Source organism: Convolutriloba macropyga, chromosome 2, assembly GCF_964194025.1.
Source record: "Convolutriloba macropyga chromosome 2, txConMacr16.3, whole genome shotgun sequence".
Classification (NCBI taxonomy): Eukaryota; Metazoa; Xenacoelomorpha; order Acoela; family Convolutidae; genus Convolutriloba; species Convolutriloba macropyga.
In genome coordinates, this window is record NC_134469.1 from 64,078,719 (window position 1) to 64,106,220 (window position 27,502).

The following is a 27,502-nucleotide window of genomic DNA, read 5'->3' on the forward strand; positions in this document are numbered from 1 at the left end:
AAATTCCATCCTTGAATAAGTGAATGCGTCTCACTCATTTCTCATTTCTTAAGTTTTCCGCTGATTCCACTCAGTTCTCTGGGCATTTTTACGCAGCCTGTTGTCATTTGGTCTAGTCTAGGGTGCCCATATCAATGCCTCCCTCGTCAAACTTTATTTGAGCGGAGACTGGAGGATATTGGCCGCGATAATTAACTCCTGTCGGCTAAACTTGAGTACTAGAGCGATAGTTGTCTGCGTGCAAGAAACGAAGAGTGTTATAATAACGGTATTAACAGTAATTTTAATCTTCTGTCATTAAATCTTACAAGACAATCACGAGCACTTATGTGGTACTTGCTTTCAAATTATAGCTTTTTTGAGACTATGCTGCTTAAATGTTATTTAAATGTGATATGTCAAAGGAAGAATTATCATATAAAAAGTGGCTGTTTCACTGTAGCACAAGAAAAAAACGTTTTATCACTCAGACCAAAAGTTTTCATTACTTTACCGCTAAGTAAAACGTCAATGATAATGGAATAACAACACTCATAATTTTTCGGTTGAAGTATGCGCCATCTTAAAATGAAAAGCATTTATTTTTAGTTCAAAATAGAACTGAACCAATCTAGGCTGAAAACTGATATAGTTGAATTGCCCTGCACAACGAAACTTGATAAATTATGGTGACAAACATATTATTAAAAAAAATTAAGTCTTGCCAAGATCTTACAATAGTAGATGAAACAAAAACAACCTAATAATGCAAACTTTCATGACCTTTGCTTGGTATCCAGAAACAAGATCTTGGAAATATAGCCAACAAAAGGTTACTCCTCACAAAGTAATAACCGTACATAACGAAATGTAAAGGCCCAAAAGCAACGTAAATAAAGAAAAGGAAGTTGTCATGAAATTAAGCTAGTATTATCAAGATATGTGAAAAAAGTTATCAGAAATTTGATTTAAAAGAAATGATATAGGTTTCTGGCTCAGATACAGTGTTTTTTTATTTGTGGCAAGAGGAACTGTACTACCTGGCCAATTTCTTGGGACTTCAACTATGATTTCATATTGACTTGCGGTGAAAAAGGAATTTACCCTACCTTGCCTTTTTTCTGAATTTGTGTTAGACCGTTCTGTAAGGAAACGCTGTCATCCAGAAGTTAGGTGGCCAAATTTGAAAAACAAAAAAAATTAATTGGTGAAGCAAGCACTACCTACCTCATTACACTGCAAATTAACATCTGCCGCGCTTGTAAGCGTTTCGGTTGAATTTTTCTCAGAAATAGTCAATTTACAATCAATTGGTTGATCCGAAAACTGGTATGAATAACAGTTGAAGAAATAATTACACTTGTGGTATTATAAGAAACATTCAGGACAAAATGTTATAGTAATCAATATAGTTCGAGCAAATAACGTGCCAATTCAATCAATGTTTGTCAAAAAATGAAGATTACTTTTGAAAGTCCTTAACGCTCCGTTTTCATTATCAAAATAAACTAGCAGTAAGTAATCTTTCCAAAGTTCTTACTAACTTCCAAAGAGTTATTTCATAAACTATTTAAAGCACTAAAAAACACCAAAAAATTAGAGAACTTGTTTTTCCGGTTCCAAAGCGTTTTAAAATCCCAGTTTGAGCTCTAGGGGTCATCCATGAGTCACAATAAAATTCGGGCTCAAATAACTGTTCCAGTGGAAACTCCAATCAAATCTGCACCTACCAAACATTTTTTTAAATCCCATTCTCAATTAACTGCATACATTGACCGAGCATACATTCTCGCCGTTTTCCTGAAGTGGTCATTTTTCAGAAAGTAAAATCCCGTGTGCAAGTGCCAAGATCACTCAACGTAAAAAACTTAGAAAATGTCATGTTGGATATGTTTGCATGCTAAAAAAATTTTTCTGGTCATTAGCAAGTTTGAGTCGTTGCCATAATCTTTTATTTTATTGAAAAACAATTGTGAATACATTAAACCGAAAAAAAACGAGTGCGTCAAAATTGACCGGATTGCACAAAATTTGTCACTAATCCCCTAGGTTTACGATTATTTGACCAATTGAAACTCATAAGATCTGCAAAAAATCATATTTTATGGCTTTGGGCACACGGGTTGTCTGAAACCACCCTTTCCGGTCACATCTGGAGCCTAAAGTTAGCATCATTAGAAAGAACTTATAAAAATACAAAAGCCGTCAAAGAGTTATGAAGCGGTTACAAAAACTCCACGAGCAAATCAAAAGTTACATCCCTCTTCCTAGCGTGCGGTAGTTGAATTAGAGTCTCGTTTCAAATTGGTTTGCTCGTTAACTAATTTACTTACGAAATTTCATGTTCATCAGATAAGATTTCTCCAAAAAAAATCATGTAAAAAATCTTACATGAAAATACTATATTATTAAGTGCCGGACACAATTTGAAAACCAAACGTTAACACAAAAGTCTGTTCACGCATTTGGACGGCAGTCTAATGCATATATACTCGCGAAATAATTGAAACATATTGGCAAGTTAATAAGCTTTTGTCAGGTATTTTGATTTTAAGCGATATATTGCTTAACCCTATTCTAGCGCTTTCGAAACAACCTATCATTAAAAACTGCTCAACTCAAATGCCAGTGGAATGCTATTCTACTTTAGTTCTATATTAAGTTCCTCTACTTTTCTATATAGACTCTAAAAAATTTATTTGTTTGCTTTTAGTTGGAAAAAGTATGCAAAGTATCATTTCTGGCTCAAAATGAATGGTTAACGATCAAAAGAGGTAGCGTAGATGAGAAAAATATTAAGCGTTGTTAATTTACGAACCGCTGCAATAGCGCAGTTACTTGAATTCGTAGCTTGAAAAATTAGTTTCTTAAGGTTTATAACTCGACAAAAATTGGTAAAACAGAAAACAGAAAACAATTATTAAGATTCAACAATATTTTTTTACAAGATGTAATAAACATCGTTGGTTTGTCTTTACAAGATTGAGCGAAAGTCTTATGTACATTTACGAAAAAAATTATTTTCGGCAGTATATTTCAAGTTTCCGTAAGATCTGAGTTCTCATCAAGACGTATCATGTGTTCTCTTGCAGAGTTTGTAAGAGAAATAACAATTGCTGGGAAAGACTCTGTAAACTTTTTTTTGCATGCTGGGCTCTCAATGTTTTTAAATTACCTAATTAACCATTTTTCTTGTCATGGATATAAATAGGGTTTACAAAAAATTCAATGAAGATTTGAAATTTTTTAGCATAGATCACCGGGCCAATCCATCAAAAGATTATAAGAACCTAAACCTATTGGGACAAGAACTTTGCATAAATGAGGCTTCTGTAGAATTTTATTGCTCCAAAAAGTGGTCAATTATTGTAGTTTTTAGTTGACGGAGCCACCAACCATATTAGATCAGAACTGAATTATAACAAAACAAGTGTATCATTAAAATCGGGTTCTGATTCGGTTAATTTCAAATGAATGTTTTTTTCGATGTGGCCAAAGTAACTCTCATAAAACCATTTCATACCACCAGTTGTCGCATCACATTTTATCGATGTGGCCAAAGTAACTCTCATAAAACCATTTCATACCACCAGTCGCATCACAGAAACCAGTTTAGCTTTTGAGGTGACAAATATTCGAAATTGATGCGCCGAATCAGACGTTAAAACGTACTATTTTTTAATCTGATAATAATTAACACAAACAGTATGTTTTTTAACTAAGACGAGATGAATTTTGTTATAATTTTTGGTCTGAAAAATAGTCCAATCAGAGGGTATTCTGACATGGATATTATGAATCAGTGTAATTGGAGACTAAAATTTGCTTTGAATTAGTCAGTACTGATATAATATGGCTGCTTACTCCGGGTTCAAAATTAGCAATTTTGCACTTACGATGTTCACATCCAATTTTTTGTATTACTGAGTGTTTGTTTAGTTGTTGAGCATGATATCAAATAGGGGCACAGAAGTCGAGCCCTCAGGGTCATGTGATAATGAAAAAGATATCAAAGGAACGGGATGCAGCAATATAGCATCTGTGGGAAGTTCTTCTTCGCTGACAACCGCTAAAATAGTCCAGCTTGTGACAGCGCAGCTGCAAAGGACGTCTCTGGTTATTCTGGACGAGAAGGCGAACGAAACGCGCATGATGCCTCCTTATGAACGCTTCTTATGCACCCAACAGTTATCGGATTCCCTGTGCAAGAGGTCAGTTATCACATAAATACATAAGATTATTTAGACATTATATTGATTGTTTGTTTCAGGTCATTTCAATCTACATCTTTCATGGTTGAGGGATTTGGCAATGACAAATACAAAATGATTCCATTCGCTTTATCGACAGCTGATCTCGCAGACGCTGCTGCTTCTGTTAGTTATTACAATAATAATTTAAATAGACGAAGAATGATTCACAATAAATTTTATAAAACATTGTGGTATACTTCTTCTCCGCCATAAATTAGTTTTAGCTGAAATTACACTATAATTTGTACATCTCAATACATAAGGATAAGAAACCTGGATATTTGATTATGTTACGAACATTTATTTGAGTTGATACTTTCTTGTTTCAAATATTTCGGGGAGCAAAATAAAGCAGGTGCAAAAATATCATTCAAATGTTTTGCCAAATAGGAGAGGGTGTTCTTCCTTGATTTTTGCACAATCAAAGACCATATCAGAAAAATCTAAGCAATAGCAAAAAATGTGTGCTTTTTCCAGAAGAGTGATTTCTTCATCTTGGATTATTGCTGAGTTGGGTAATTTTCTGCCTTCATTTTCTCTGTGTACTTAACAATTGTCAATTTTGTTCAAATCGGTTATAGTTGAATCAACCCGTACTTAACGCAAAGTCAATATCAGTGCTGGTCAAGTCTAATTCCATGTCTAGGTATCAGTACTGATTCAGAGCTATGATCATAACACATTTAAGACTTGTCAGACATGACCAAGACTAAGCCAAGTGCGAAAATATATTTCCGTACGGGGATTGAATCATCGATCTCCGCCTTCTTAGATGATTGTTCTCCTCACTGCGCCACCGTGACTGTTGCAAATTGGGCTTTTGCGCCGTTAAAGTACGCTTGAAAGAAGCAGTTTTCTAGCGAGAAAGCGAGCCAATTATATTACACGGGAGACTTGCATTTACAGTCGCCCAGTACTGATTTACAATTGGAGTTCGGTACGGGAATAATCTTACGGACATTCATTCTCACTGAATTCTCTGAAAAATGACGTTGTTGTATGTGATATTGATCACCAGAAGTTTTGAAAATCAAATTGAACAAGGAGGCTCGTTAATGTGCGTTTGCACATGATGTTCCGACCCGAGTTTATATACAATTTTGACTTCATTGTCAACCAAATGAAGAGATAACAAAAATAGATGGTTGAGTTTAAAAAAACTGTTACAAAACCTAATTCCTGACTGAACTACTTAATACCATGCCTCATTACAGCGCTCACGAGATCTGACATTAAAAAGACAACGAGAAAAAAAACAAACAAAAAATAAGGAAAAAAATTCACGGCAGAAACTCAATATTCAAACTTAAAAGCACATAGTAACAGGGTCAAAATGCAATCAGAACTTAATCTGAACTACGAAAATTTACTTTTGCCTAACTAGACAGCAGTTGAAAGTTTTAATTAATGAGACTAGGTAACAAGTCGACAAAGAGAAGAAAAAAGGGGCGAAATTCAAAAATCAATCAAAAATTTTTGAACCAAATAATTTCAAAATTTTTATCAATAATTAGCATATAACATAAAATTATTCTTGATAAATTTACTAAGAAGTCATTATGAAACTAATAGGGCCTGTTTTTTGTTAAATTAAGCCCTAGGAACGGACAAAAGATGCGGAACTCAAAATATTACAAACAATTTGCGAAAACACAAAATATTTTATTCATTAAAATCATTAGCTAATATCTGAATATTATGTAATTTGTTCAGTTTTATATATACCAATTCAGCTAAAACTCTGTTTCGGGTAACATCAATTATTCAATCCTCAATTACAAGCTTATGAAACCGATCAGCATTTTACGGCTACCTTAAGAAGAAACCTTGCAAAACAGCAAATACGAAACAAAGTTGAGCGAGAAAAGTATCGAAGCCATTAGAAATTGAACTTTTCAGTAAAATTTTCTATGATCAATTAGTACTCATGATTTGGTTTTCAGCGGAAGCCATTAATTACTCCCAGTTATGCCTCAAAAGAAGGGCAAATATACTTGTCATTCATTGGTAATCAGTAAGACATCACAATACGTCCTATGACTATGAAAACAACAACAAACTCAGGCGAAAACCAATAACTCTGTAGGAAAGTGCAAAAAGAAAGTGTCGAAACCATCCAAACGTAACTTATTCTCTGAAAATTGTTTCTATGTTCCATTAAAAGTCTTCTCTAAGCCAATGGGAACTATCAATTTTAGGACAGTGTGATAAGATTTCAAAAGGAACCAAAGTTACGAAAAACTATCCAAACATTTAAAATTCATGCATGGAAGCCATAAAACTAAAAATTACGAGACAAAACTGCCAACTAGATAAATTTGTGTTGAAGTAGAAAAGAAAGAGGGCTTGTTAATACTAAGTATGACACACAGCTAAGAAAATAAGTTAAAAAGATTGATTAAATTTCAAAAAAAAAATTGAAAATTTACTAAAAGTCTTAACAGCCATTAATATCAATGGCTTTCAACGCAAGTCAGTAAAAAAGGTCAGTTATGCCTCGATAGGAGAACGAAAATACTTGTCATTCATTGGTAAACAGTAAGATATCACAATACGTCCTATGACTATGAAAACAACAACAAATTCAGGCGAAAACTAATAACTCTGTAGAAAAGTGCAAAAAGAAAGTGTCGAAACCATCCAATCATAACTTATTATCTGAAAAATTTTTCTATGTTCCATTAAAAGTCTTCTCTAAGCCAGTGGGATCTATCAATATTAGGATAGTGTGATAAGATTTTAAAAGGAACCAAATTTACGAAAAACTATCCAAATATTAAAAATTCGTGCATGGAAGCCATAAAACCAATAGTTAGGAGACAAAACCACCAACTAGATAAATTTGTGTTGAAATAGAAAACAAAGAGGGCTTGTGAATACTAAGTATGACAAACAGTTCAGAAATTAAGTTACAGATTGATTAAAGTTCAAAAAAAAAATTTGAAAGTTTTTTTTAAACCTTAACAGACCTTAATATCAATGGGTTTCAACGGAAGTCAGTAAATAAGGTCAGTTATGCCTCGATAGGAGAACAAAAATACTTGTCATTCATTGGTAAACAGTAAGACATCACAATACGTCCTGACTATGAAAACAACAACAAATTCAGGCAAAAACCAATAAATCGGAAGTTTCGAAGCCATTTAAATCATGTGTAATTCTCCGAAAACTTTTTCTATGATCCATTGAATGTCTTCTCTAAGCCACTGGGATAATGTGATCCACCACTGTCAGGATAAAGTGATAAGGTTTCAAAAGGAACCGATAATACGAAAATATCCAAAAAGTTAATTTTTTTTGAAATCTTGAGGAATTGAAGCCATATAACCAATAGTTAGGAGATAAAACCGCTAGACAGATTAATTTCGGTTGCAGTAGGACAAAAGTGGTACCTGTCATTACTGAAACTGACTTACAGTTCACGGAAAAAAATTATGATTGGTTAATGTTAAAAACTTTCGTAAATTTAGTTTCAAAGTCTTAACAGTCATTAGCTGCCCACTCAAAGCACTAGACAGTTTCAATTAAGGCTCATTATGAATGCTATTGCAATTTGGTCTACGTGTCAACAAATGTAATAGGACTTCAAAAAATTAGTAAAATCTCAAAGAGAAAATCCAAATTTGATTCAAAGTTACGAAAAAATGAAAGTCGAATCCAAAAAGAACATGAGTGGTTCCTTGAAAACGAATTTTTTGTTCATTGGGCTTCATCTGACTGTAAATGAGTGTTATCATTGACGGAACCACGACATGAAAAGTGACTAGTCTCTGGTTGACATAAAAGAATAAAAAATTATGAAAAGTTTACTAAAAACGAGCTCTCAAATAGAATTCGAATTTTTTTGATAGTAAACTTCCCTATGGGACCAGAACTAGTCTATATGTTGCCTTTCGTCTATTATGGACACAAAATTGATTTACTTTAAGTCATGAAATGTAATTTTGAATGACAATTTTTCCAGAAAAAATCTTAATTTGAAGAAAAATTACAGCAAAAGTGAACAAAATCATGTCAAATATCCCGTGTTCACTCAAAACTTCAATCCTCCAACTCCTCGAAAAAAAAACTAAATTCAAAAACATCTTTTTAATTTCGAATTCTACGCTGGACGAGCTTTTCAATGATACCACTCACATTTCTCTAAGATGAATATATCAATCGGCCAAAATTGTCTGAACAAAAAAAGCCATTTGAGTATATAGTTCTTCCCCCCACAAGTGGGGCCGGAGCAAAAACTTTGGAAATGTGGTTGCGTTCTTTATCCTCCATAAAATAGAATGCTGCTAACAACATTGTCAATAACAGCAATTGTTGAATTTTTTCAGACCTGACACCACAAAAATTCCAAATTCATTTCAGATGTCGACTGGTATCAGTTGATCGATAATGATCCCTTTGATAAATATTGTGTCTAATTTCAGTACATCTGTGGAGTTTCTGAGATAGGGACTGAGTGGGAAGGCTTCATGGCCCACTCGCCCCATGAGATGTCCAAGTTCATTGTCAAGAGTCAGTTTGTGGCCACTAAAGCAAACTTAGATTCCTATTTGTCATCTCAGACCTTCTATCACGTGTCCGCGGGCCCGAGAATGAACTGCCAGTCCCAAGTGGACACATTGCCAGCATATACTTCCAGAAACAAACAGGAAAACCAGCCAGCTTTTTACAATTTGGTTAGTATGTCTTCGACCATCTATAAAAGAATTATTATGAAAACACTCATGTGCAATTGTGTACAGTGCCAGATTTTAGAATGTCAGGTTTTCCTATATACCGTGCCAAATTTTAAAGAACAAACTTGTGTTTCAAGCATGATAACATCACTCTGACAAACTCACTTTGAAATTCTTACTTAAATCTTGAACCACCACGTCTTTCTGAAAAAAAAAGGCCATCAGAGTCACGTAACCTATACAGCCGTGATGATGGTTTTATATCATTCTCCTCAATTCTAAAAAGATTAAATTATTTTACCGCTCCCAATTAATCAAGCAGCACTATTAATTTACTTTATTTTGCTATCAGGCCTCATTTGAGTCCCAGATATCCTCGAGGCGTATCAAACTCCTCCTAGCTCCCTCCAAGTCCAGTCTGTACGCCAGAAGAGCACTGGAATTGTGGACCCAGAGTCTGGACTCCAAGAATGACGTCATAGAACTTTCCAATTTGCAGGACCAAAGGGTTCCGCCACGATATGCCACCAGCAGTCACAAAGCTTCCATTTTGGTACGACAATGATAATTACTACAATTTTGTTTATGCCGATTAAAAAGTGTCGAATTTCGAAAGGACAACAGAGTTGATCAACATTGAGAGCGCAATAACAACTGTAATTAATGTTTCTACTCAACTTCTGCTGTGATTATAACAGTTAATGGCTTTTTACGACTCGAAGTTTTTTTTATCCTGCAATATTTTTGTAGCGGAAGCAAGTTTATTCGTGCCCGAAATTTTGACTTCTTTCTTTTTGAACATTGACTTCTGTTTTCAAAAAATAATTTTAACTTTTACTTTTACAGCAGCTTAGTTTCTAATGTATAGTAATTAGGAACTGCTGACAAAAATCATGGCCAAAAGATAATTTTGCGACGTTTTATCTACCTACCTATCCCCCTAACACCTCCAACCCCCCCCCCTCCCCCACGAACCACGAAATACCTATCCCGAGCGACACGTACTTCATTGCCCTCACGCACATCCAAAAATCTCCTCCAAGCCTCAATAACCCTCGCCAACCTACCCACTCCCCCAAAATAATAAATTGATTGTTTATTTTTCACACATTTTTTTAATGATTTTATTAGGCAATTAAATTTTGGTATTTTGTTATTTCTCTTTCACCTTTGATATTTCTGATTTAGGTAAGTTAAGTTAAGTTAAGATCTTCGAGTCATTTCACGTTTCTACCGGATGTCTTCAATTTTTTATTGATTGGTCTAAGAAGTTCAGCCACTTATTTTTCGCTACACATTATATCGCAAAGCAGCGCAACTGTTATACTCGATCTTATTGAGTAGTTTAGGATTCGCGTTGCGAATATTTTATCTCAAGAATGTGTTAGTAATTGCAGGGCAAATACACAACTAATTGTGTATTACGAATTCTGATTATTGGAAACGCGGTGCGGATCCACTGCTAAGTTTAACTTAGGATTATGAAGAGCGTTTGCAGAGTAACTTGAATTCAGATTGACTAAATCAAATTATGATTACTTATAATAAACTAGCATGAACAAAATATGAAATAATTTAGTAGACTTAACGGGAATATTAAGATAGGTGAATAAATAGAAGTCATAACTTTTAGTTATAAAACACATGATATAATTATAGATATAGAGGGTAAATAATTTAGTACACATAAAGGTTTCGATATATATTTAGGTATCTATACGTATCACATTTCCCTCGTGACAAAAAAATTTTAACGTATTTACAATTTTTTAGAATCAACACAAAACATGAAATTGAATGGGATGAACATAACTTAACTCAAAATGTAGAGGTACTACAATTGTTAAATAATTTTGGAAGCGTAAAGCGAATACGCGTCAAATTCTCAACATGTAAACTGAATACATTATACTGAATAATTTAAATGCACACACAGAAATAAATGGATTCGCAGGGCGAATACTGGAAGAAATTAAAGACTAACAATTGAAGAGTAACTGTAATAAATTAAAAGCAAAGTTAACATTAAAATTGGATCAGAGGGGCGGGAACAAGACTAAACAAATGATTGTAGTTTACGACAGTTTTTCTGAGTTTTTGGACTTAAATTTCATTCTCTGCATCCCAAACCAACATTTCCCGTTCTTGCTCATATTCAAAATATCTAACTCTGGGGTCCGGTGGTGAAACTTGCCCCAATTGTAAGTCGGGTCGGGGTGGTGACGGGATTCTTGATTGTTCGGCAGTTTGAATAAGAGCTACCACCGAATCTGTTTGTTTTGATATTTTCTTATCTTTTTTTTGCTTGCGCTTCTTTGGTTGAGCAGAACTTGATAACGCCAGGGAACTTGTTGGGGAAATGTCTGCATCTGTGAAGCCATAAAATTGGGGTCGATTGCGCTTGCGGCCTTTTGTTTGGTCGTCCTGTGTCTGTGCGGGGGGTACTTGTGATGCAGGTGTAGGTGGAGCCGGTACAATCGAAATTAAGGGTTGGTCTTGAGCTGGTACATCTTCGTGCATATCATCTGTGAGAACATTATGGCGTCTTTTGAGCTGCGGTTTGGTCTGTTTGCGTACCGTTAGCGCACGCGATACATTCGAGTTGACAGATGATACTACCGATGTAGTGTCCCGTTGGCGGTGTCTGATTTTTATTTCGCCCCTCTTCTGTTTCTTAAGATCGTTACTATGTTTCGCGATCTTGAATTCTGTGGTCTTTTCGTAGGGAGCAGGGCGTCGCTGAGCATATACCCACAAATTGGTGGATCTTTCGGCTTTGGTTCCAAATTTTGCAAGATCTTTATCTCGAACCTTTACTGGGGCTCTGCCAGGCTCGTTGATAATCGTCGTTGTTGGTGACGACTTTGTAACGAAAGATCCAGGCTTTAGTACTTCGCACAGACCCGCCAACTGTCGTTTTGCTCTTTTCTTTTGTGGTATTTTTCGGGCCAGTTTGACTTTAAGGGACTGTTCTGTCCTTGGTATAGGGTCCGTAATTTGTGGATGAGTAATGAAACGGAACTCTTTGATGTCGGATTCCCGATAGCGCTGACCTGCATCTAAAAAGGCCTGGCACATCTTTTGCTCAATTTCAATGTCACTTCTGTTGGTACTGATCCATCCATTTTCGTCCAGCAAGTCCTCCGCAGAAACTGTTTCAGCATCAATATCTGTACACGGGACGCAATCAGATGTTTTTGCTAAAATTTCCCTATGCATTTAGGGCCACCATGCATATTGAGAGAGGGAGATCATCCCCCAACTACCCGGGTGCGTCATGTGGATGGATTCGAGCACCGCCTCCTTAATAGAGATTGGAATGGCCACGCGTTGATCAACACACAGACACCCAGATTTCACATGTAATTCCTTCCAAAAGGAGTGGATCTATGTGCTCACTTCTTTACAACGGGCCTCATCGTCCTGCAGTACACAATCGCGGATCTCTTTCAACACCGCGTCTTTGCTAGTGAGGACCGCCAGGAAAGATTTGGTGAAGAGCTGGTTGAGGTTATTTTCAAATACCTCTTCCCGGGAGAGCTCGATGTCATATTCCTCGGGTGATGATGATGCCTGGGTGTTGCTGGGTCCGGCTCTTGTAGATGAGATGGGGGTAGATTGGGTACGGAATGTCACTCTTGGGGTGTGTGGTGAAGTAGGTGGATTGTTTTGTGGTGCCTCTTTTGCTGACATTTTGATGTGGAGTATTTGCTGTGTGGGGCTAGCTATCAAATGGCAATTAGAATTTTGCGACTGGATTCGCGATGCGAGTGAGTTATCAGATTTAAGCAATTGATTTGCACGGCAATTAAAGTTAGAAATGAATTCAGAATTGTAATTGTTTACTTGTGCTCGAGGAATGAATGGATTAATTGAGGCATTTGAATTATGCGTGCTAATTTTAGCATGTTTGCAAGAGTGGACGCGCGTCGTGTGTACTTTTTGCTTATAATTACTGGTTATGTGCCGCTTTTGGAAAGGAATTTTATTCGCGTGACTAAATAAAGATGTAATTGCGTCGCGGATACGGGAAATTGTTGCTACCATGAATTCCTCATCGTATTGATTGACACTTTTAGCGTTTTGATTTGGTTGTCGTGAAATATAATCAGGTCGTGAAATCTGGTACCAGGAATATGTTCGATATTAAAATCAAATGGTAACAAACGGTCAATCCATCGTGTTAATCTACTGTTGTAGGATTTATTAGAGCGGTGTGATTTTAAGACTGAAAGAAGTGCTTTGTGATCTGTTAAAACTGTGAAAGTTTTCCCAAATAGATAATATTTAAAATATTCAATGGCCCAAACCACCCCAAGTAATTCGAATTCATTTACACTATAGCGTTCTTCATTGCTATTAAGAAAACGAGATGCGAAAGCTATTGTTTTCCACCCTTCACAATCTAATTGTTCAAGCGCAGCGCCTAAGCCTTGGCAGGATGCATCGCATTTGATGCGCGTTTCCAGTGTTGGGTTAAAATGAGTATTTTCTGTAGCGTTTGCAATGACAGTTTTGATGTGTTCAAAATGTAATTGATGATTCTCATTCAAAATAAATTTTTCGTTTTTCTTTAATAAGGGCCGAAGAGGATGTCATATATTGGCAAGATTAGGTATAAATTTGCTTAAATGGTGAACGCTACCTAAGAATGACCGTAATTGTTTCAATGTTTTTGGAGCTTTGATTTCCGCAATTGCCGCTGTTTTAGATTCGATAGGTTTAACACCACTCTGTGAGAAAGTGAAGCCAAGCCAATTTATTTGATGTTTTGCGAAGTGGCAATTGCTTAAATTAATTCTAAGATTATCCGCTTCAAGTTTTTGGAGACATTTGTACACGTATTTGAGGTGCGATTCCTGGGTGCCTTTGCTAACTACAATTATGTCATCCAGAAAACAGTATGTGTTAGTCAGCCCAACCAATGTGTAATCCATTGCCTTTTGAAACTCGGCCGGCATATCCGTAAGGCCATAAAATCCCGTTTTAAAACGATACGTACCTGTTGCTTCGCCGCAAATGATATTAAAATTACAATGACGTGCGGTATCTGGATGCAGCTTTAGTTGGCTATAGGCATATTTTAGATCGATTGTTGAAAAATAGACATTATATCCCAGATTTGAATTATTAATATGTTGTGAAATTGAATCGATAAGACTATCTATATTTGGCATTTGATACTTGTTTTTGTGGATCGCTTTGTTTAATATTTTCGAATCAAGAGCTAATTTTACAGATTTGTCCTTTTTGACCGTAATTACAATGGGAGAAATGAAGTTTTTATCTGAACAGTCTTGTAATTTCTCAATGTGTCCTTGTTCAGAAAGTTTCTTTAGCTCAGCGGATACTTTGTCTGATAAGTTTATAGGAACACGGCGGCCTTTTTGGTGTGATGGGGTATAATGTTTGTGGAATTTTGAACGAACTGTATGTACTTTGGACTTACCAATTCTGGAGATTAGGTCGGGATAATCAATAGCAATCTGTTTTTTGATTGTTACATGGTTACTTGATTGATGTATTGAGAGTCCAAGAGCTGGAAACAAATCTCTACCCAATAGAGAACGATGTCATCCGCCACTACTTGGATTTCTATTGGATTCGCGTACCAATTGCTGCTTTGAATTGAAGTTTGGAGAATGCCCACCGTATGAATAGGCTCATTTGAAAATGTTTTCAATTGTTTAGCATTCGCTTCGCGTATCCTCTTCGATTTTGAGTCATGGGAAATGATTGAGTTCGCCAAGGATTCATTTATTATTGTGCATACGCTGCCCGAATCCACCAAAACATTTGTTGATGTATTGCCGAAAATTACAGGAAGATTGGTTGCGTCCACCGAAGTTGCAGAATCTGTTGAAGATATTACTGCTACACAATTATCTTCATCTGAAGAATAGTTTGACTCCAAATCAGGATCAAAATCGGCTGATATTTGATTGACATCTTCATTTTGATCATCTTTTTCTACGTTATTGACTCGCGGTTTAGATTTTGGGTACGAATTGGGATCTTTAGATTTGCGACAAACTTTTGCGAAGTGGTTTTCAATACCACAGTTATTGCATCTTTTTCCACGAGCGGGACATTTATTACGGTGGTCGGAAGTCCAACTAGATCCACAGAAATGACAGGTTGTAGGCTTTTTCCGTGCTGTTGTATTCGTGTTGGAGAAAGGAGTAGCATTCGCGATGCGCATCCGTTGTACTTGGTTAACAGTTGAATGTGACTCGGTTTTGCTTGCATTCATTTTTAGTTGGTTGAGCGTACCCATCTCGATATTAATTGCTATTGCCAATGCTTTTTCCGGGTCTACTGTTTCTTTAAGAAGCTCCTTTTGAATGTCTTCATTTTGCATATTCGCGATAAAGACGTCCCGGATGATAGTGTCTCCTTTATCTCCTAGATCACATTTTTCCGAAAGTTCTTTGAGATGTCCATAGAATTTCTCAATAGGTTCTCCCTTTTGCTGTTTTCGTGTGAGGAAGAGGTATCTATCGAAGGTTATATTATGGATCCGAATGAAAGTTGTATTTAGAACATCCCAAAGATCCTTCGTTGAGATTGTTTCGAGGTTGATGGTTGAATTTTTTGAGTTGAATACGCGCCACTCTTCCATGCCTAAGCTCAAGTACATCAAAGAAGATACTTTTCGATCACATAACTTCCACGGTTTGTCACCGCAGAGTATGCCGACTGTAATAACACGTTGACATTGATTTTTCCACGCTGTTTTTGCCTGCTCATTGCGGGTACGTCGATCTTGCTCTGATTGTGCCGTCGGGTTGTCAACTGCGTCCTCATATGCTGGTTCAGGAGGTAAGAGAACATGTTCTGGAGGGTCCACCAAGAGAAGGTCCACTTCAATTCCCTCTCGGGCGAGGATTGCGAGTTTCAATTGTATTCTCCAAAACTCCCAGCGAACTGGGGGTTCTAGTGTTGCCTTTTCCCAAAAGGGTTGAATTCCAAGTGGGGATTTGCCGCTGTCCTTTCTCGCTGACTGCGCCATGTTATGCTCGATCTTATTGAGTAGTTTAGGATTCGCGTTGCGAATATTTTATCTCAAGAATGTGTTAGTAATTGCAGGGCGAATACACAACTAATTGTGTATTACGAATTCTGATTATTGGAAACGCGGTGCGGATCCACTGCTAAGTTTAACTTAGGATTATGAAGAGCGTTTGCAGAGTAACTTGAATTCAGATTGACTAAATCAAATTATGATTACTTATAATAAACTAGCATGAACAAAATATGAAATAATTTAGTAGACCTAACGGGAATATTAAGATAGGTGAATAAATAGAAGTCATAACTTTTAGTTATAAAGCACATGATATAATTATAGATATAGAGGGTAAATAATTTAGTACACATAAAGGTTTCGATATATATTTAGGTATCCATACGTATCACAGCAACCAAAAAGATTGAAATCAGCTGTCAAAGGCTAAATTTCGTTTTGTGGGGTAGACAAAGTCATTTTGCAGATGCGACACGTGCCGGATTTGATCAAATAAAAAATCGGGCTGATAACTTTTTATTGCAGTTTTTGCTCCGACCCCACTTGGGGGGGGGGGGGGGGGGTTGGGAAGAAACTATATACTCAAATGGGTTTTTTAAATGAAGAATTAGTACAGTCAAAGATGAGCCAAACTATTACGGCTAGATTTACGTGCAGCAAAGCTAGAGAATGGTAAAACAATCAAAGCAGAATTAACTTCAACAGTGAAAACAAAAACATGAATACTTTTGCTCCTCATTTTTCGTATTTGCATTTTTTATCTTCCTGTATTTTTTCTTTAGTGTAACTTATCCTATATAAAAGAAAAGTTTGAATCTAATTGTCGGCAATTTACTCCTAAAGTATGATACAAGCAACGTTTGATTTTTTAAAAAAAATCACCGCTAGACTTCACAAAAATCAAGATTAACTTAAACACAGAATTCACATCTGGGAAGGATACTGATACAGAGGAAGCAGTGGCAACTTGGGGTATCATTGATTTCATCGTGGCTTCTGTCTATAAAATTGTTTGTAATTTTTCGTGCTCTGTTATTTTCTAGTTCATTTCTTAAAATTTTGGAGAGTTTGAATCTAAGTTTTTCCACGCAAAACTGTTGTTGCTTCCACTAAAAACGTGAAGGGCTGAAAGAAGAACAAATAAAAGAAAAACAAATTTAAATACCAAATAGATTTTATAATATTACAAAAGTTTTCGAAGACTTTCATTAATTTTAAACAATTATGCCGAAATGGAGAAAAACTGTCAAAAGATCCATAATTTTTTTTATTTCTGCTACTTGTTTCTTTTATTAGTAGCTTATGGCTGTTCAATGCTAAATAATACAAGGCGGCTCGGTAATGTGCGATCGCACATGAGGTTCCGACCCCTCTCATCCACAATTTTGGCATAATTGTCTACCAAATGAGGAACAGAAGGAAAAACACGAAAAATTCAAGTATTTTTCAAAAAAAAACTGGTATATGAATGAAAAGATAGCATCCAAAGCAAATAACTCAGTGGAGTTTAAAATGATGCATTAGATTGATGAGATATGCCGATATTAAGAAAACGAGCAAAGACGAACGGCAAAACGAAACAACAACAACAAACATTAATTACATCAAAAAAAATTTTGTCGGATTTAAAAACAAAATTAAATAACAACGCCAAAATAGCGTCAGAGAAAACTGAAAATAAACAAATTAACTTGTAATTCACCAAAAAAATGGTTATTCACCAGTTCATAATAAAGCTCGGTAACAATTAGACAAAAGAACAGAAACTTTAAAGTTAGAAAATTCGCTGAATTTTTTTTTAAAAAAACAATTAATTTCAAAGTCATGAAAACCATTAAGAATCAACTAAAATATCCCAAGGGGCTACAATTACCAATGCTTCCATAGAAGGGAATTAAGAACTCTTGGTATTCGATTTTCTATGCAGTTACAAAAAGAACAACAAATAGACAACAAACTAAAAATCAATTAAAACTTGCCAGAAAATGCTTTGGAAGCCGTAAAGCCATACTTTGGCCTCCAAAACATGTTCTTTTGCACCTTCGTCGTATTATGGAGCCGCTCATTATTGAAAACAAGCAACAATTAGACAAAAAATAAAAAATGAAAAACTGTTTAATAGTTGTTTTTTTTTCGAAAATTTATTTCCAAAGACATGAAAGCCATTAATTACAAAATGAAAAAAATGAATAGGTTCGTTTATTCTTCTAAAGGAACTCCTCAAGACCTGAACAAGTATTACGTCTACAAATAGAACATCAAATATGACAAAAATCAGAAAAAACTAATCGACCTAATTTTTGTGAAAAACCCATGTCGAAGCCAGTAAAGTCAGAACGAATTCTTTAAAAACATTAGATTTTGTGACACCAATCCCTTTCGACATCTTCCTTTAACAAAAATAATGGCATCTTTAACCTTTAATTAAGGAGACCAGGCAACAAACAGACAATAAAAGGAACAAAATTGCGAAGTTGTAATGTTTTTTTTTTTCATTTTGGAAAACAATTGTTTTCAAAGTCATGAAAGCCATTATCTATCTTCCAATATCAGAACATCGACTCATCTACTCTTCCAAGAAATGGCAATCAAATCGGGTCATTGTACAGGAAATTAAATACGACTAAAATGAGAGAGTAAAAACGAGAGATTAGAAAGTCAAAATTAAAAAAATCATTTAAATTCTTCGAGAAATTACTGTAGAAGCGGTAAAGAACCAGAATCTATATCGTTAAGGATTTACATATTATCAATTGTGCAATGTTTTGAACGCGAAAAATGTTATCTATGAATTGACAATAACGTGATAATTTGACAAAACTAGAAAACATGAAAAATGGGCAAATACCTAAAAATTAAACAAAAAATGTGAAATCTAGTAGTGTCAAAGCCAGAACACCATAACCTAAAGCGTAAAATCGCAATGAAGGCTAAATTTGATTTCAGCAGAAAGAAAGAGCTCTATTTGATTGCTGACACTAAGCTACAAATTGACCAAATTAAGGGAAAAATGGAGGTAAAGTTCAATAAGCCAATTTTTTTTTAAAGTCAAACATTTTAAAATTCAAAACGAACATAAGCTTTCAAGCAATCAACCAGATAAATTAATTTTGATCTAATTAGGAAACCAATTGGATTTATCACTAGTGAGCTTTGTTTTGAAAAGTTCTGTTATTTAATTAATAAAAAAAGATCGAATTTTTTTGGTAAAAAACCGACTGACGACAATCCGATTTATTTTTGGATTGTAACGGTCCAAGATTTTTACAAAAACTAATCCTGCTAATGCTGATTTTCCATTAGGAATATTAATTTTTGGATTGTCATTGATATAGATATTTTGTTAGTTAAAAAATCAAAAATAAATGCTGCGTTTTTGATAATCAACGAATAAAGTTAGCAAAAGTTAGCAAAAGAAAGTTTTTTTTACAGAGCACTCTCAACGGAAGTTGAAGTCGAATTAGCTCCTTTGTCAGTCTATAAAGGTTGTTTTGGTGGTGTTTGGGTGTGCACTTCCTGCAAATTTAATCAGAGTGGACTAAAGAAACTTATTTCGTGCTGTTTTTGATGAAAAAGTCTGAAATTTGTGAAATATTTAGCCGGAATTTGTGACAAAAAAATTCAAGAAAATTAGCCGACAAAATATTTCGTCTTTAAACGTAAAATCAACAACATTTTGTTGAAAAATTTTACTAAATTTTTATCAAAATTGGCGAAATTTTAGTCGAAAATTCCGAAAAAAGGTGAATGAAATCTACGGAATTCACTCTTTTTTCTCGAAAGCTTAAACCTCGATATCTCCCTGTCAAAAACGAAAATCAAAAAATGTTTTTAATTCCATATTCTACGCTGGACAAGCTTTCTAATGATACTAGTCTCAACTCTCTACGATGAATGTATCGATCGGCCAAAATTGACTGAACAAAAAAAACCCATTTGATTATACAGTTCCTCCCCCCCCCCCTCAAGAGTGGTTGGAACAAAAATTTCGCATGTTGCTATATGTTTTTTTCAAATGTTCTTAGCAAACTCTCCTGACATTTTGCATAACATAACATTAGAAATAACAAATCTTGCTGTATTTTGTTCTAATTTTGCACATCTTTAGTTGCTTAACGGCCCCTTATCAGAAATCTGGAACCCACTTTAATATCAGACATTTTGTACTTAACAATGTTTCATTTTTCTGAGAGTGATCCATTGTTCCCTTTTAACATTAAAACAGAAAATTGCTCCAGAAACATCCAATTTTGCACTCCTTCAATCATATTTCCCTATGAATTCAAGTTTTAAAAAATTTATAGCTGAACTTCATTATTTTTTAATGTCCCCTTTGATGTTTATTGCAATCATTCAATGACATTTTAAACATTGAAAATTGCAGCTTTTGATTAACTTTATTCAATCACGAATATACGTTCTCGAGTTTTTGTTTTAAAAAATTACGCCTTTTTAAATTTTAGCTCGTTTGTTAATCATTGGAGAAATCACTCAATAAACGTTTGACCTGTTTTTTTGTAGAGAAAGTTAAAAATGGATATCAACTTTAAATGGAAGTAAATAGAGGACACTTAATATAAACTCTAACTTTTATCCTACAATAATACGGGACGAATATCTGAAAAGGCAAATTTCAAAAAATTGGCGTTTTGTGGATACGAGTGGAATTTCGTCGCATTTTTTTTTTATTTTTCGTTGGTATTTTCCACGTTAAAAATTTGTCACTCAAATTGTAGAGATAAGAGAAATTAAATCGTGAAAAAGGTATACATTTTGTCACTCGTATTCACGGATGAACCTAACCCATTCCCACAAATTTGAGCATGTAATCAGCCTAAGACTTTATGAATTGATCGAGTAGTTCTTTTGGATTACATGCGGTCCTTTTTATGAGAATAGGGCTATATGACCTTGTTTGTAGAGTTTACTTTTGTATCGTCTGTTTCTTTTTGTTCCGACCCCTCTTTAGGGGGGGGAGGAACTATATACTCAAATGGGTTTTTTTTGTTCAGTCAATTTTCGCCGATCGATATATTTATCGTAGAGAGTTGAGACTGGTATCATTGGAAAGCTTGTCCAGCGTAGAATTTGGAATTAAAAAGATTTTTTGATTTTCGTTTTTTAAAGGGAGATATCGAGGTTTAAACTTTCGAGAAAATAGAGTGAATTCCGTTGATTTAATTCACTTTTTTTCGGAATTTTTTACTAAAATTTCGCCAATTTTGATAAAATCTAATAAAACTTTTCAAGAAAAATGTTGTTGATTTTACGTTTAAAGACAAAATATGTTGTCGGCTATTTTCATTGATTTTTTTTGTCGCAAATTCCGACTAAATATTTCAAAAACTCAGACTTTTTCATCAAAAATAGCACGAAATAAGTTTCTTTGGTCCAATCTGATTAAATTTGCAGGAAGTGCACAACCAAACACAACTAAGACAATCTTTGTAGACCAAAAAGGGGTTAATTCTACTTCAATTTCTGTTGAGATTGCTCTGTAAATAATACTTTACCGTTTTTTGCTAACTTTATTTGTTGATTATCAAAAACGCAGCAATTATTTTTGATTTTTTAACTAACAAAATATCTATATCAATGATAATCGAACAATTAAATATTCTTAATGGACAATCAGCATTGGCAGGACTAGTTCTGTACCAATCTTGGACCGTTACAATCCAAAAAATAATTTGGATTTTCGTCAGTCTGTTTTTTATAAAAAAAAATTGATCTTTTTTATATTAATTAAATAACAGAACATTTCAAATCAACTCTCACTAATGATAGGTCCTATTGGTTTCCTAATTAGCTCGAATTTAATTTATCTAGCTGATTGCTTGAAAGCTTATGGTCGTTTTGACTTTTAAAATTTTTGATTTTTAAATAAAAAAATGGCTTATTGAACTTTGCCTCCACTTTTCTCTTCGTTTGGTGAACTTGTAGCTTAGTGTCAGCAAGCAAAGAGTGCTCCTTCTTTCTGCTGAAATCAAATTTAGTCTTTATCGGGGTTTTACGATAACGCACAATTGATAATATTTAAATCCCTAAAAAATAAATAGTGGTTTTTTACAGCTTCGGCAGTACTTTCTCGAAGAACTTAATTGAATTTTTTACTTTGTCTTTAACTGTCGTTTTTACTTAGTCTTTTTAGTCGTACTTAATTTCCTGTACAATGACCCGATTTGATTGACTTTTCCTGGAAGATTAGATGAGCCAATGTTTTGATATTAGAAGATAGATAATAGCTATCATGACTTTGAAAACAATTGTTTTGCAAAATGAAAAAATAAACATTTCAACTTCGCAATTTTGTTCATTTTATTGTCTGTTTGTTACCTGGTCTCGATAATTAAAGGTTAAAGATGACATTACTTTTGTCAAGGGAAGGTGTCAAAAGGGATTGGTGTCGCAAAATCTGATGCTTTTAAAGAATTTGTTATGACTTTACTGGCTTCGACACGGGTTTTTCACAAAATATAAATTAATTTTTGATTTTTGTCATATTTGATTTTCTTTTTGTAGACGTAAGTCTTGTTCTGGGTAATTGCATTTCTCGAGGGCTTCCTTTAGAAAAATAAACGAACCTATTCATTTTTTTCATTTTGTAATTATTGGCTTTCATGTCTTTGGAACTATATTTTTTTCGATAAAATCAAGTATTACATAATCTTGCTTTTTTCTTTTTGGTCTAATTGTTACCTAGTTTCATCAATGAGAGGTCACATAATACATTTCAATGGAAAGTGTTAAAAGGGATTGATGTCACAAGATCTAATGTTTTAAGAATTGTTATGACTTTACTGGCTTCCACACGGGTTTTTCACAAAAAAAGTAAATGAGTTTTTGATTTTTGTCATATTTGACGTTCTTTTTGTAGACGTAAGACATATTCTGGATAATTTCAGGTCTCACGGGCTGACTTTGGAAGAACTTGGACCAACCTATTCAATTTTTTTTTGTAATTAATGGCTTTTATGTCTTTGGAAACAAAATTTTTTCGAAAAAAAAAAACAATTATTACATAATTTTGTTTTTTTTTTATTTTGTCTAATTGTTGCTTATTTTCAATAATGAGTGGCCGCATATTACATTATCGTTGTTCGACGAAGGTGCAATCGAACATATTTTTGGGGCCAAAGTATGGCTTCACGGCTTCCAAAGCGTTTTCAGGCAAGTTTTAATTGATTTTTTAAGTTGTTGTCTATTTGTTGTTCTTTTTGTAAATGCATAAAAAAATTGAATACCAAGAGTTCTTGATTCCCTGCTATGGAAGCATTGGTAATTGTAGCCCCTTGGGATATTTTAGTTGATTCTTAATGGTTTTCATGACTTTGAAATTAATTGTTTTTTTAAAAAAAAATTCAGCGAATTTTCTAACTTTAAAGTTTCTGTTCTTTTGTCTAATTGTTACCGAGCTTTATTATGAACTGGTAAATAACCATTTTTTTGGTGAATTACAAGTTAATTTGTTTATTTTCAGTTTTCTCTGACGCTATTTTGGCGTTGTTATTTAATTTTGTTTTTAAATCCGACAAAATTTTTTTTGATGTAATTAATGTTTGTTGTTGTTGTTTCGTTTTGTCGTTCGTCTTTGCTCGTTTTCTTAATATCGGCATATCTCATCAATCTAATGCATCATTTTTAACTCCACTGATTTATTTGTTTTGGATGCTATCTTTTCATTCATATACCAGTTTTTTTTTTGAAAAATACTTGAATTTTTCGTGTTTTTCCTTCTGTTCCTCATTTGGTAGACAATTATGCCAAAATTGTGGATGAGAGGGGTCGGAACCTCATGTGCGATCGCACATTACCGAGCCGCCTTGTATTATTTAGCATTGAACAGCCATAAGCTACTAATAAAAGAAACAAGTAGCAGAAATAAAAAAAATTATGGATCTTTTGACAGTTTTTCTCCATTTCGGCATAATTGTTTAAAATTAATGAAAGTCTTCGAAAACTTTTGTAATATTATAAAATCTATTTGGTATTTAAATTTGTTTTTCTTTTATTTGTTCTTCTTTCAGCCCTTCACGTTTTTAGTGGAAGACTTGGTAATTGTAAACCTATGAGATTTTTTAGGTGATTCCTAATGGTTTTCATTACTTTGAAATTAATTGTTTTTTTTTAAAAAAATTCTGCGAATTTTCTAATTTAAAGTTTCTGTTCTTTTTTGTCTAATTGTTACCAAGCTTTATTATGAACTGGTGAATAAACATTTTTTTTCTGGTGAATTACAGGTTATTTTGTTTGTTTTCAGTTTTATCTGACGCTATATTGACTTTGTTATTAAGTTTTGTTTTTTAAAGCGGACATAAATTTTTTGATGTAATTAATGTTTGTTGTTGTCGTTTGATTTTATCGTTCGTCTTTGCCCGCTTTCTTAATATCGGCATATCGCATCAATCTAATGCATCATTTTTTACTCCACTGAGTTATTTGCTTTGGAGGCTATCTTTTCGTTCATAAACCAGTTTTTTTTTGAAAAATACTTGAATTTTTTTTGCGTTTTTCCATCTGTTCCTCATTTGATACAATTATGACAAAATTATGGATGAGCGGGGTCGGAACCTTATGTGCGATCGCACATTACCGAGCCGCCTTGTTACTTTTACAAACAGTTGCTGTTTTTTTTTACTTATTTACAAACTTTATGTTCCAGAGGATACTATCAACAACGTTTATACAAGACCACCCAGTGACGTTTGACGATTTGCATCAGATGCTAGAGAAAGAAAAAGGAGGTCAGTCTGGACACCAGCTTCAGTTCAATCTTCACAGTGGTGGTCCAGATAGTGTTACTGGTCCAGATCTAACTGTTCTCCTCATTGATATTCCACTGCAACTCGCCCATAGAACAGCTTTAATGAGTAAGATCTACAATGCATTTTTAAATTGAATAATAAAACAAGATTTTATCTTGCATCACGGTTATTGAAAAATGGGGTTAGTAAACTGCCCCGTAATTTGGCCATATTTCCCCGAGGAGACATTTGATCAAATGACTCAAAACTTTTCAGTTGGTTTAAAGGTGTGTGTTTTTCACCTGATTAATTGCGCATTGTTTCTCAATGATGATGTTAACTACAATAAAGTTTAGATCTGATGGGAGGAAAGGGAACTTCATTAATAGTAAGTGTCAGTGGAGACGATTACTCAATGGTCGGCCATTCTGAGGTAGCAACTAGAATAGAGTCTTCGTGCACTGAACAGAACAGCTTCTTCGTTCACTTGGGCTCCTCTCCGGGTGACACAGAATCTTCCAATCGACTAAACTCTTTCATCACACAACTCTCCGATCTCACTCTCAGGCTAGTCAGTTTAAAGGTGCTCAGATCCGAGTGAAAGTTACAAAACAATCCACGTGGAGGGTACTGTGCGAGTCCACTCCCATTCTAAATGATAGTGTTTTATGATTGAGTTAGAAAAATTGGCATCTTTCAGAGGACTTATGTACGCCCATGATTCCAAAGATCAGGATTCAAAGCCATCAAAGAGAGCGTTTCTTATATCGGATTAAATTAATTTGATATTTTTTGCCTAACTGAAATACATTATTTTTGAGACCCCATTTTCCTTGTTTTTTCAATGTTTTTACGTTTTTCGCTAATTTTTATTAGCAGTGAAAACGTCAGCAAGCAGGAGAGCTACCAAATATAAACTTAATTGTATAATAAACAGCCGCCGTCGTCTTCTCAGTTGGCTATTATAACCAGCCCATTTTATAAGACTCGAAGAGGAGTGTTGGTGGAGCATTTTTTTACGACTCGAAGAAGAGTTTGTTATTGATTGAAAATTTTTTGAAGTGTATTTGAGACAGGATGTAAAAGTCAATACCGCACCTGAAAACTAAGTTTCAACTGAAGGCCACCGCATTCATATCGTAAAAATATAAAGGTGGGGTTCGGGACCCACCCGGTCTTTAAACACATACCTATATATGTACTGATTTTTCTAAAATATACGATATCCTCGTGATCAATTTTTCGATCACGTGCGGTTTTTTCGCACCAATTTTTTTTAAGTTTTAGATTATCTTACTCGACGATAGTGGCTTTTCTAAATCGTTTTTAATAAGTAAATATTCATTTGGTAAAACTTTTGATCTCATTTTTAAAATAGACTTCTGGATGCAATTTTGAGCTATTTTGTGATTTCATTGCTTCATACGCTTTTTCTTATTTTTGATTTTTTTAAGTTTATGCTGTCTCGGGTTTTTTTGTGTTTGAATTCAATTTTAATAATAGTTTTGATGACCTTTCGATTCAATTAATCCCAATTTAGAATTGTCTTGGATTTCAATTGTTTATTTGGATTCCTCGAAGGGCATTTTTCCAAATTAAAAAAAAATCAGAGGATTGATAGGCCAGATCCTAATTTTAAAAAAATAAAATGGTTGTATCTTTTTTTCATGGTTTTCTGTATTGTTTTCTGAGTGTTCTTAAGTGCATTTGAACGTAGAGATGGTGATCAATATACTTTCCGCATGTGTGTTGAATACAATAATTGTAGACTGTGAGAGATTGTTATAGTTCGTAGAAAATGTTATAATTATTAATTTAAGAGACTTTCGCATACAATGGATCTCATTGAAAATCATGGTAGATCATTACTTGAATACCTTTTTAAATCGATAAAGACAACATCTCACAATTTGGAGAAGAATATTTTCAATGTTAATAGTGCAAAAATTTTTATACACGAATGAAATTGCTATTTTAGTATCGATAAACCGGGAACAGACAACCAGTCACACAAAGGGCCTAATAAATGCATGATTACGTGTGGCTGATCAGTGAAAAAGCCCGCGTAAACTAACAATCGTCTCAATTTAATATTTTGCTCATCGTATTGAAAACTGAAATATTTATTCACAGACACAGTCAAAAGAACGATAAGCAATTTTTGATCTCAATTGGTTTTCTAGAAAGTCAATTTACCAGGATTTTGACTGATATTTGCAGTCTATAGAATTACAATTGCCAACACATGCCTCATTTTTGAAGGTTTTCCACCTGGGCACACTTGATGAAGAACGAAGTTCATTTTTTTGTCTCTTTGTAGGAATCCGAGGCGCATTCCCTCCTACCCAGTGGAACCTGGAAATGTGGTCAGATGGGCTAGGGTTCCGGGAGGATCCCTCTTCTACTCACAACCGGATGAGGCAACACATTTATCATCTGGTTCCTCTGTGGGAAGAGCCAACACATTCCTTGCTACCAGTTCAGAGATGGCACCTTCACTGGTGGGCTGTGTGCCCTTGATCTCATACCAGGGTGACTTGATTGCTCACACCTGTGTTGAGCTGAATGAAGATGAACTACTGAGACGGTACCCCGATGCCAGTAAGGTAATTTGAAAAATTTCCTCAAGTCTTCGAACATTGCAATCTCGTGATCTTCAATAGACCACCATGGTCCTAAAATCCTTGACAGAACATGGAATGTCATATTAAACGGTTTCTGTTAAGCCATGATCTTTTTAATACTTGGCTTAATACAAGGTGTTTGGTAAGATCTTGGCAAAAAATATATAATTTTGTGAAACGCAATTAAATATTTAGACTT

The 27,502-nt window shown here is 34.5% G+C and overlaps 2 protein-coding genes across 3 annotated transcripts in view; both read left to right on the top strand.

Annotated features, from left to right (window-relative positions):
- LOC142335402 (proteasome maturation protein-like) overlaps positions 1–27,502 on the top strand; it is a 517,526-nt gene that overhangs the window by 391,765 nt on the left and 98,259 nt on the right. The window lies entirely within an intron of this gene.
- LOC142334600 (uncharacterized) overlaps positions 1–27,502 on the top strand; it is a 49,955-nt gene that overhangs the window by 18,192 nt on the left and 4,261 nt on the right. The window contains exons 13-19 of the mRNA XM_075382764.1: positions 3,919–4,190; positions 4,250–4,355; positions 8,657–8,908; positions 9,261–9,461; positions 24,598–24,805; positions 25,036–25,246; positions 27,000–27,285. Coding sequence (XP_075238879.1) covers positions 3,919–4,190; positions 4,250–4,355; positions 8,657–8,908; positions 9,261–9,461; positions 24,598–24,805; positions 25,036–25,246; positions 27,000–27,285 — 1,536 coding nt within the window. The remainder of the gene's footprint in view (positions 1–3,918; positions 4,191–4,249; positions 4,356–8,656; positions 8,909–9,260; positions 9,462–24,597; positions 24,806–25,035; positions 25,247–26,999; positions 27,286–27,502) is intronic.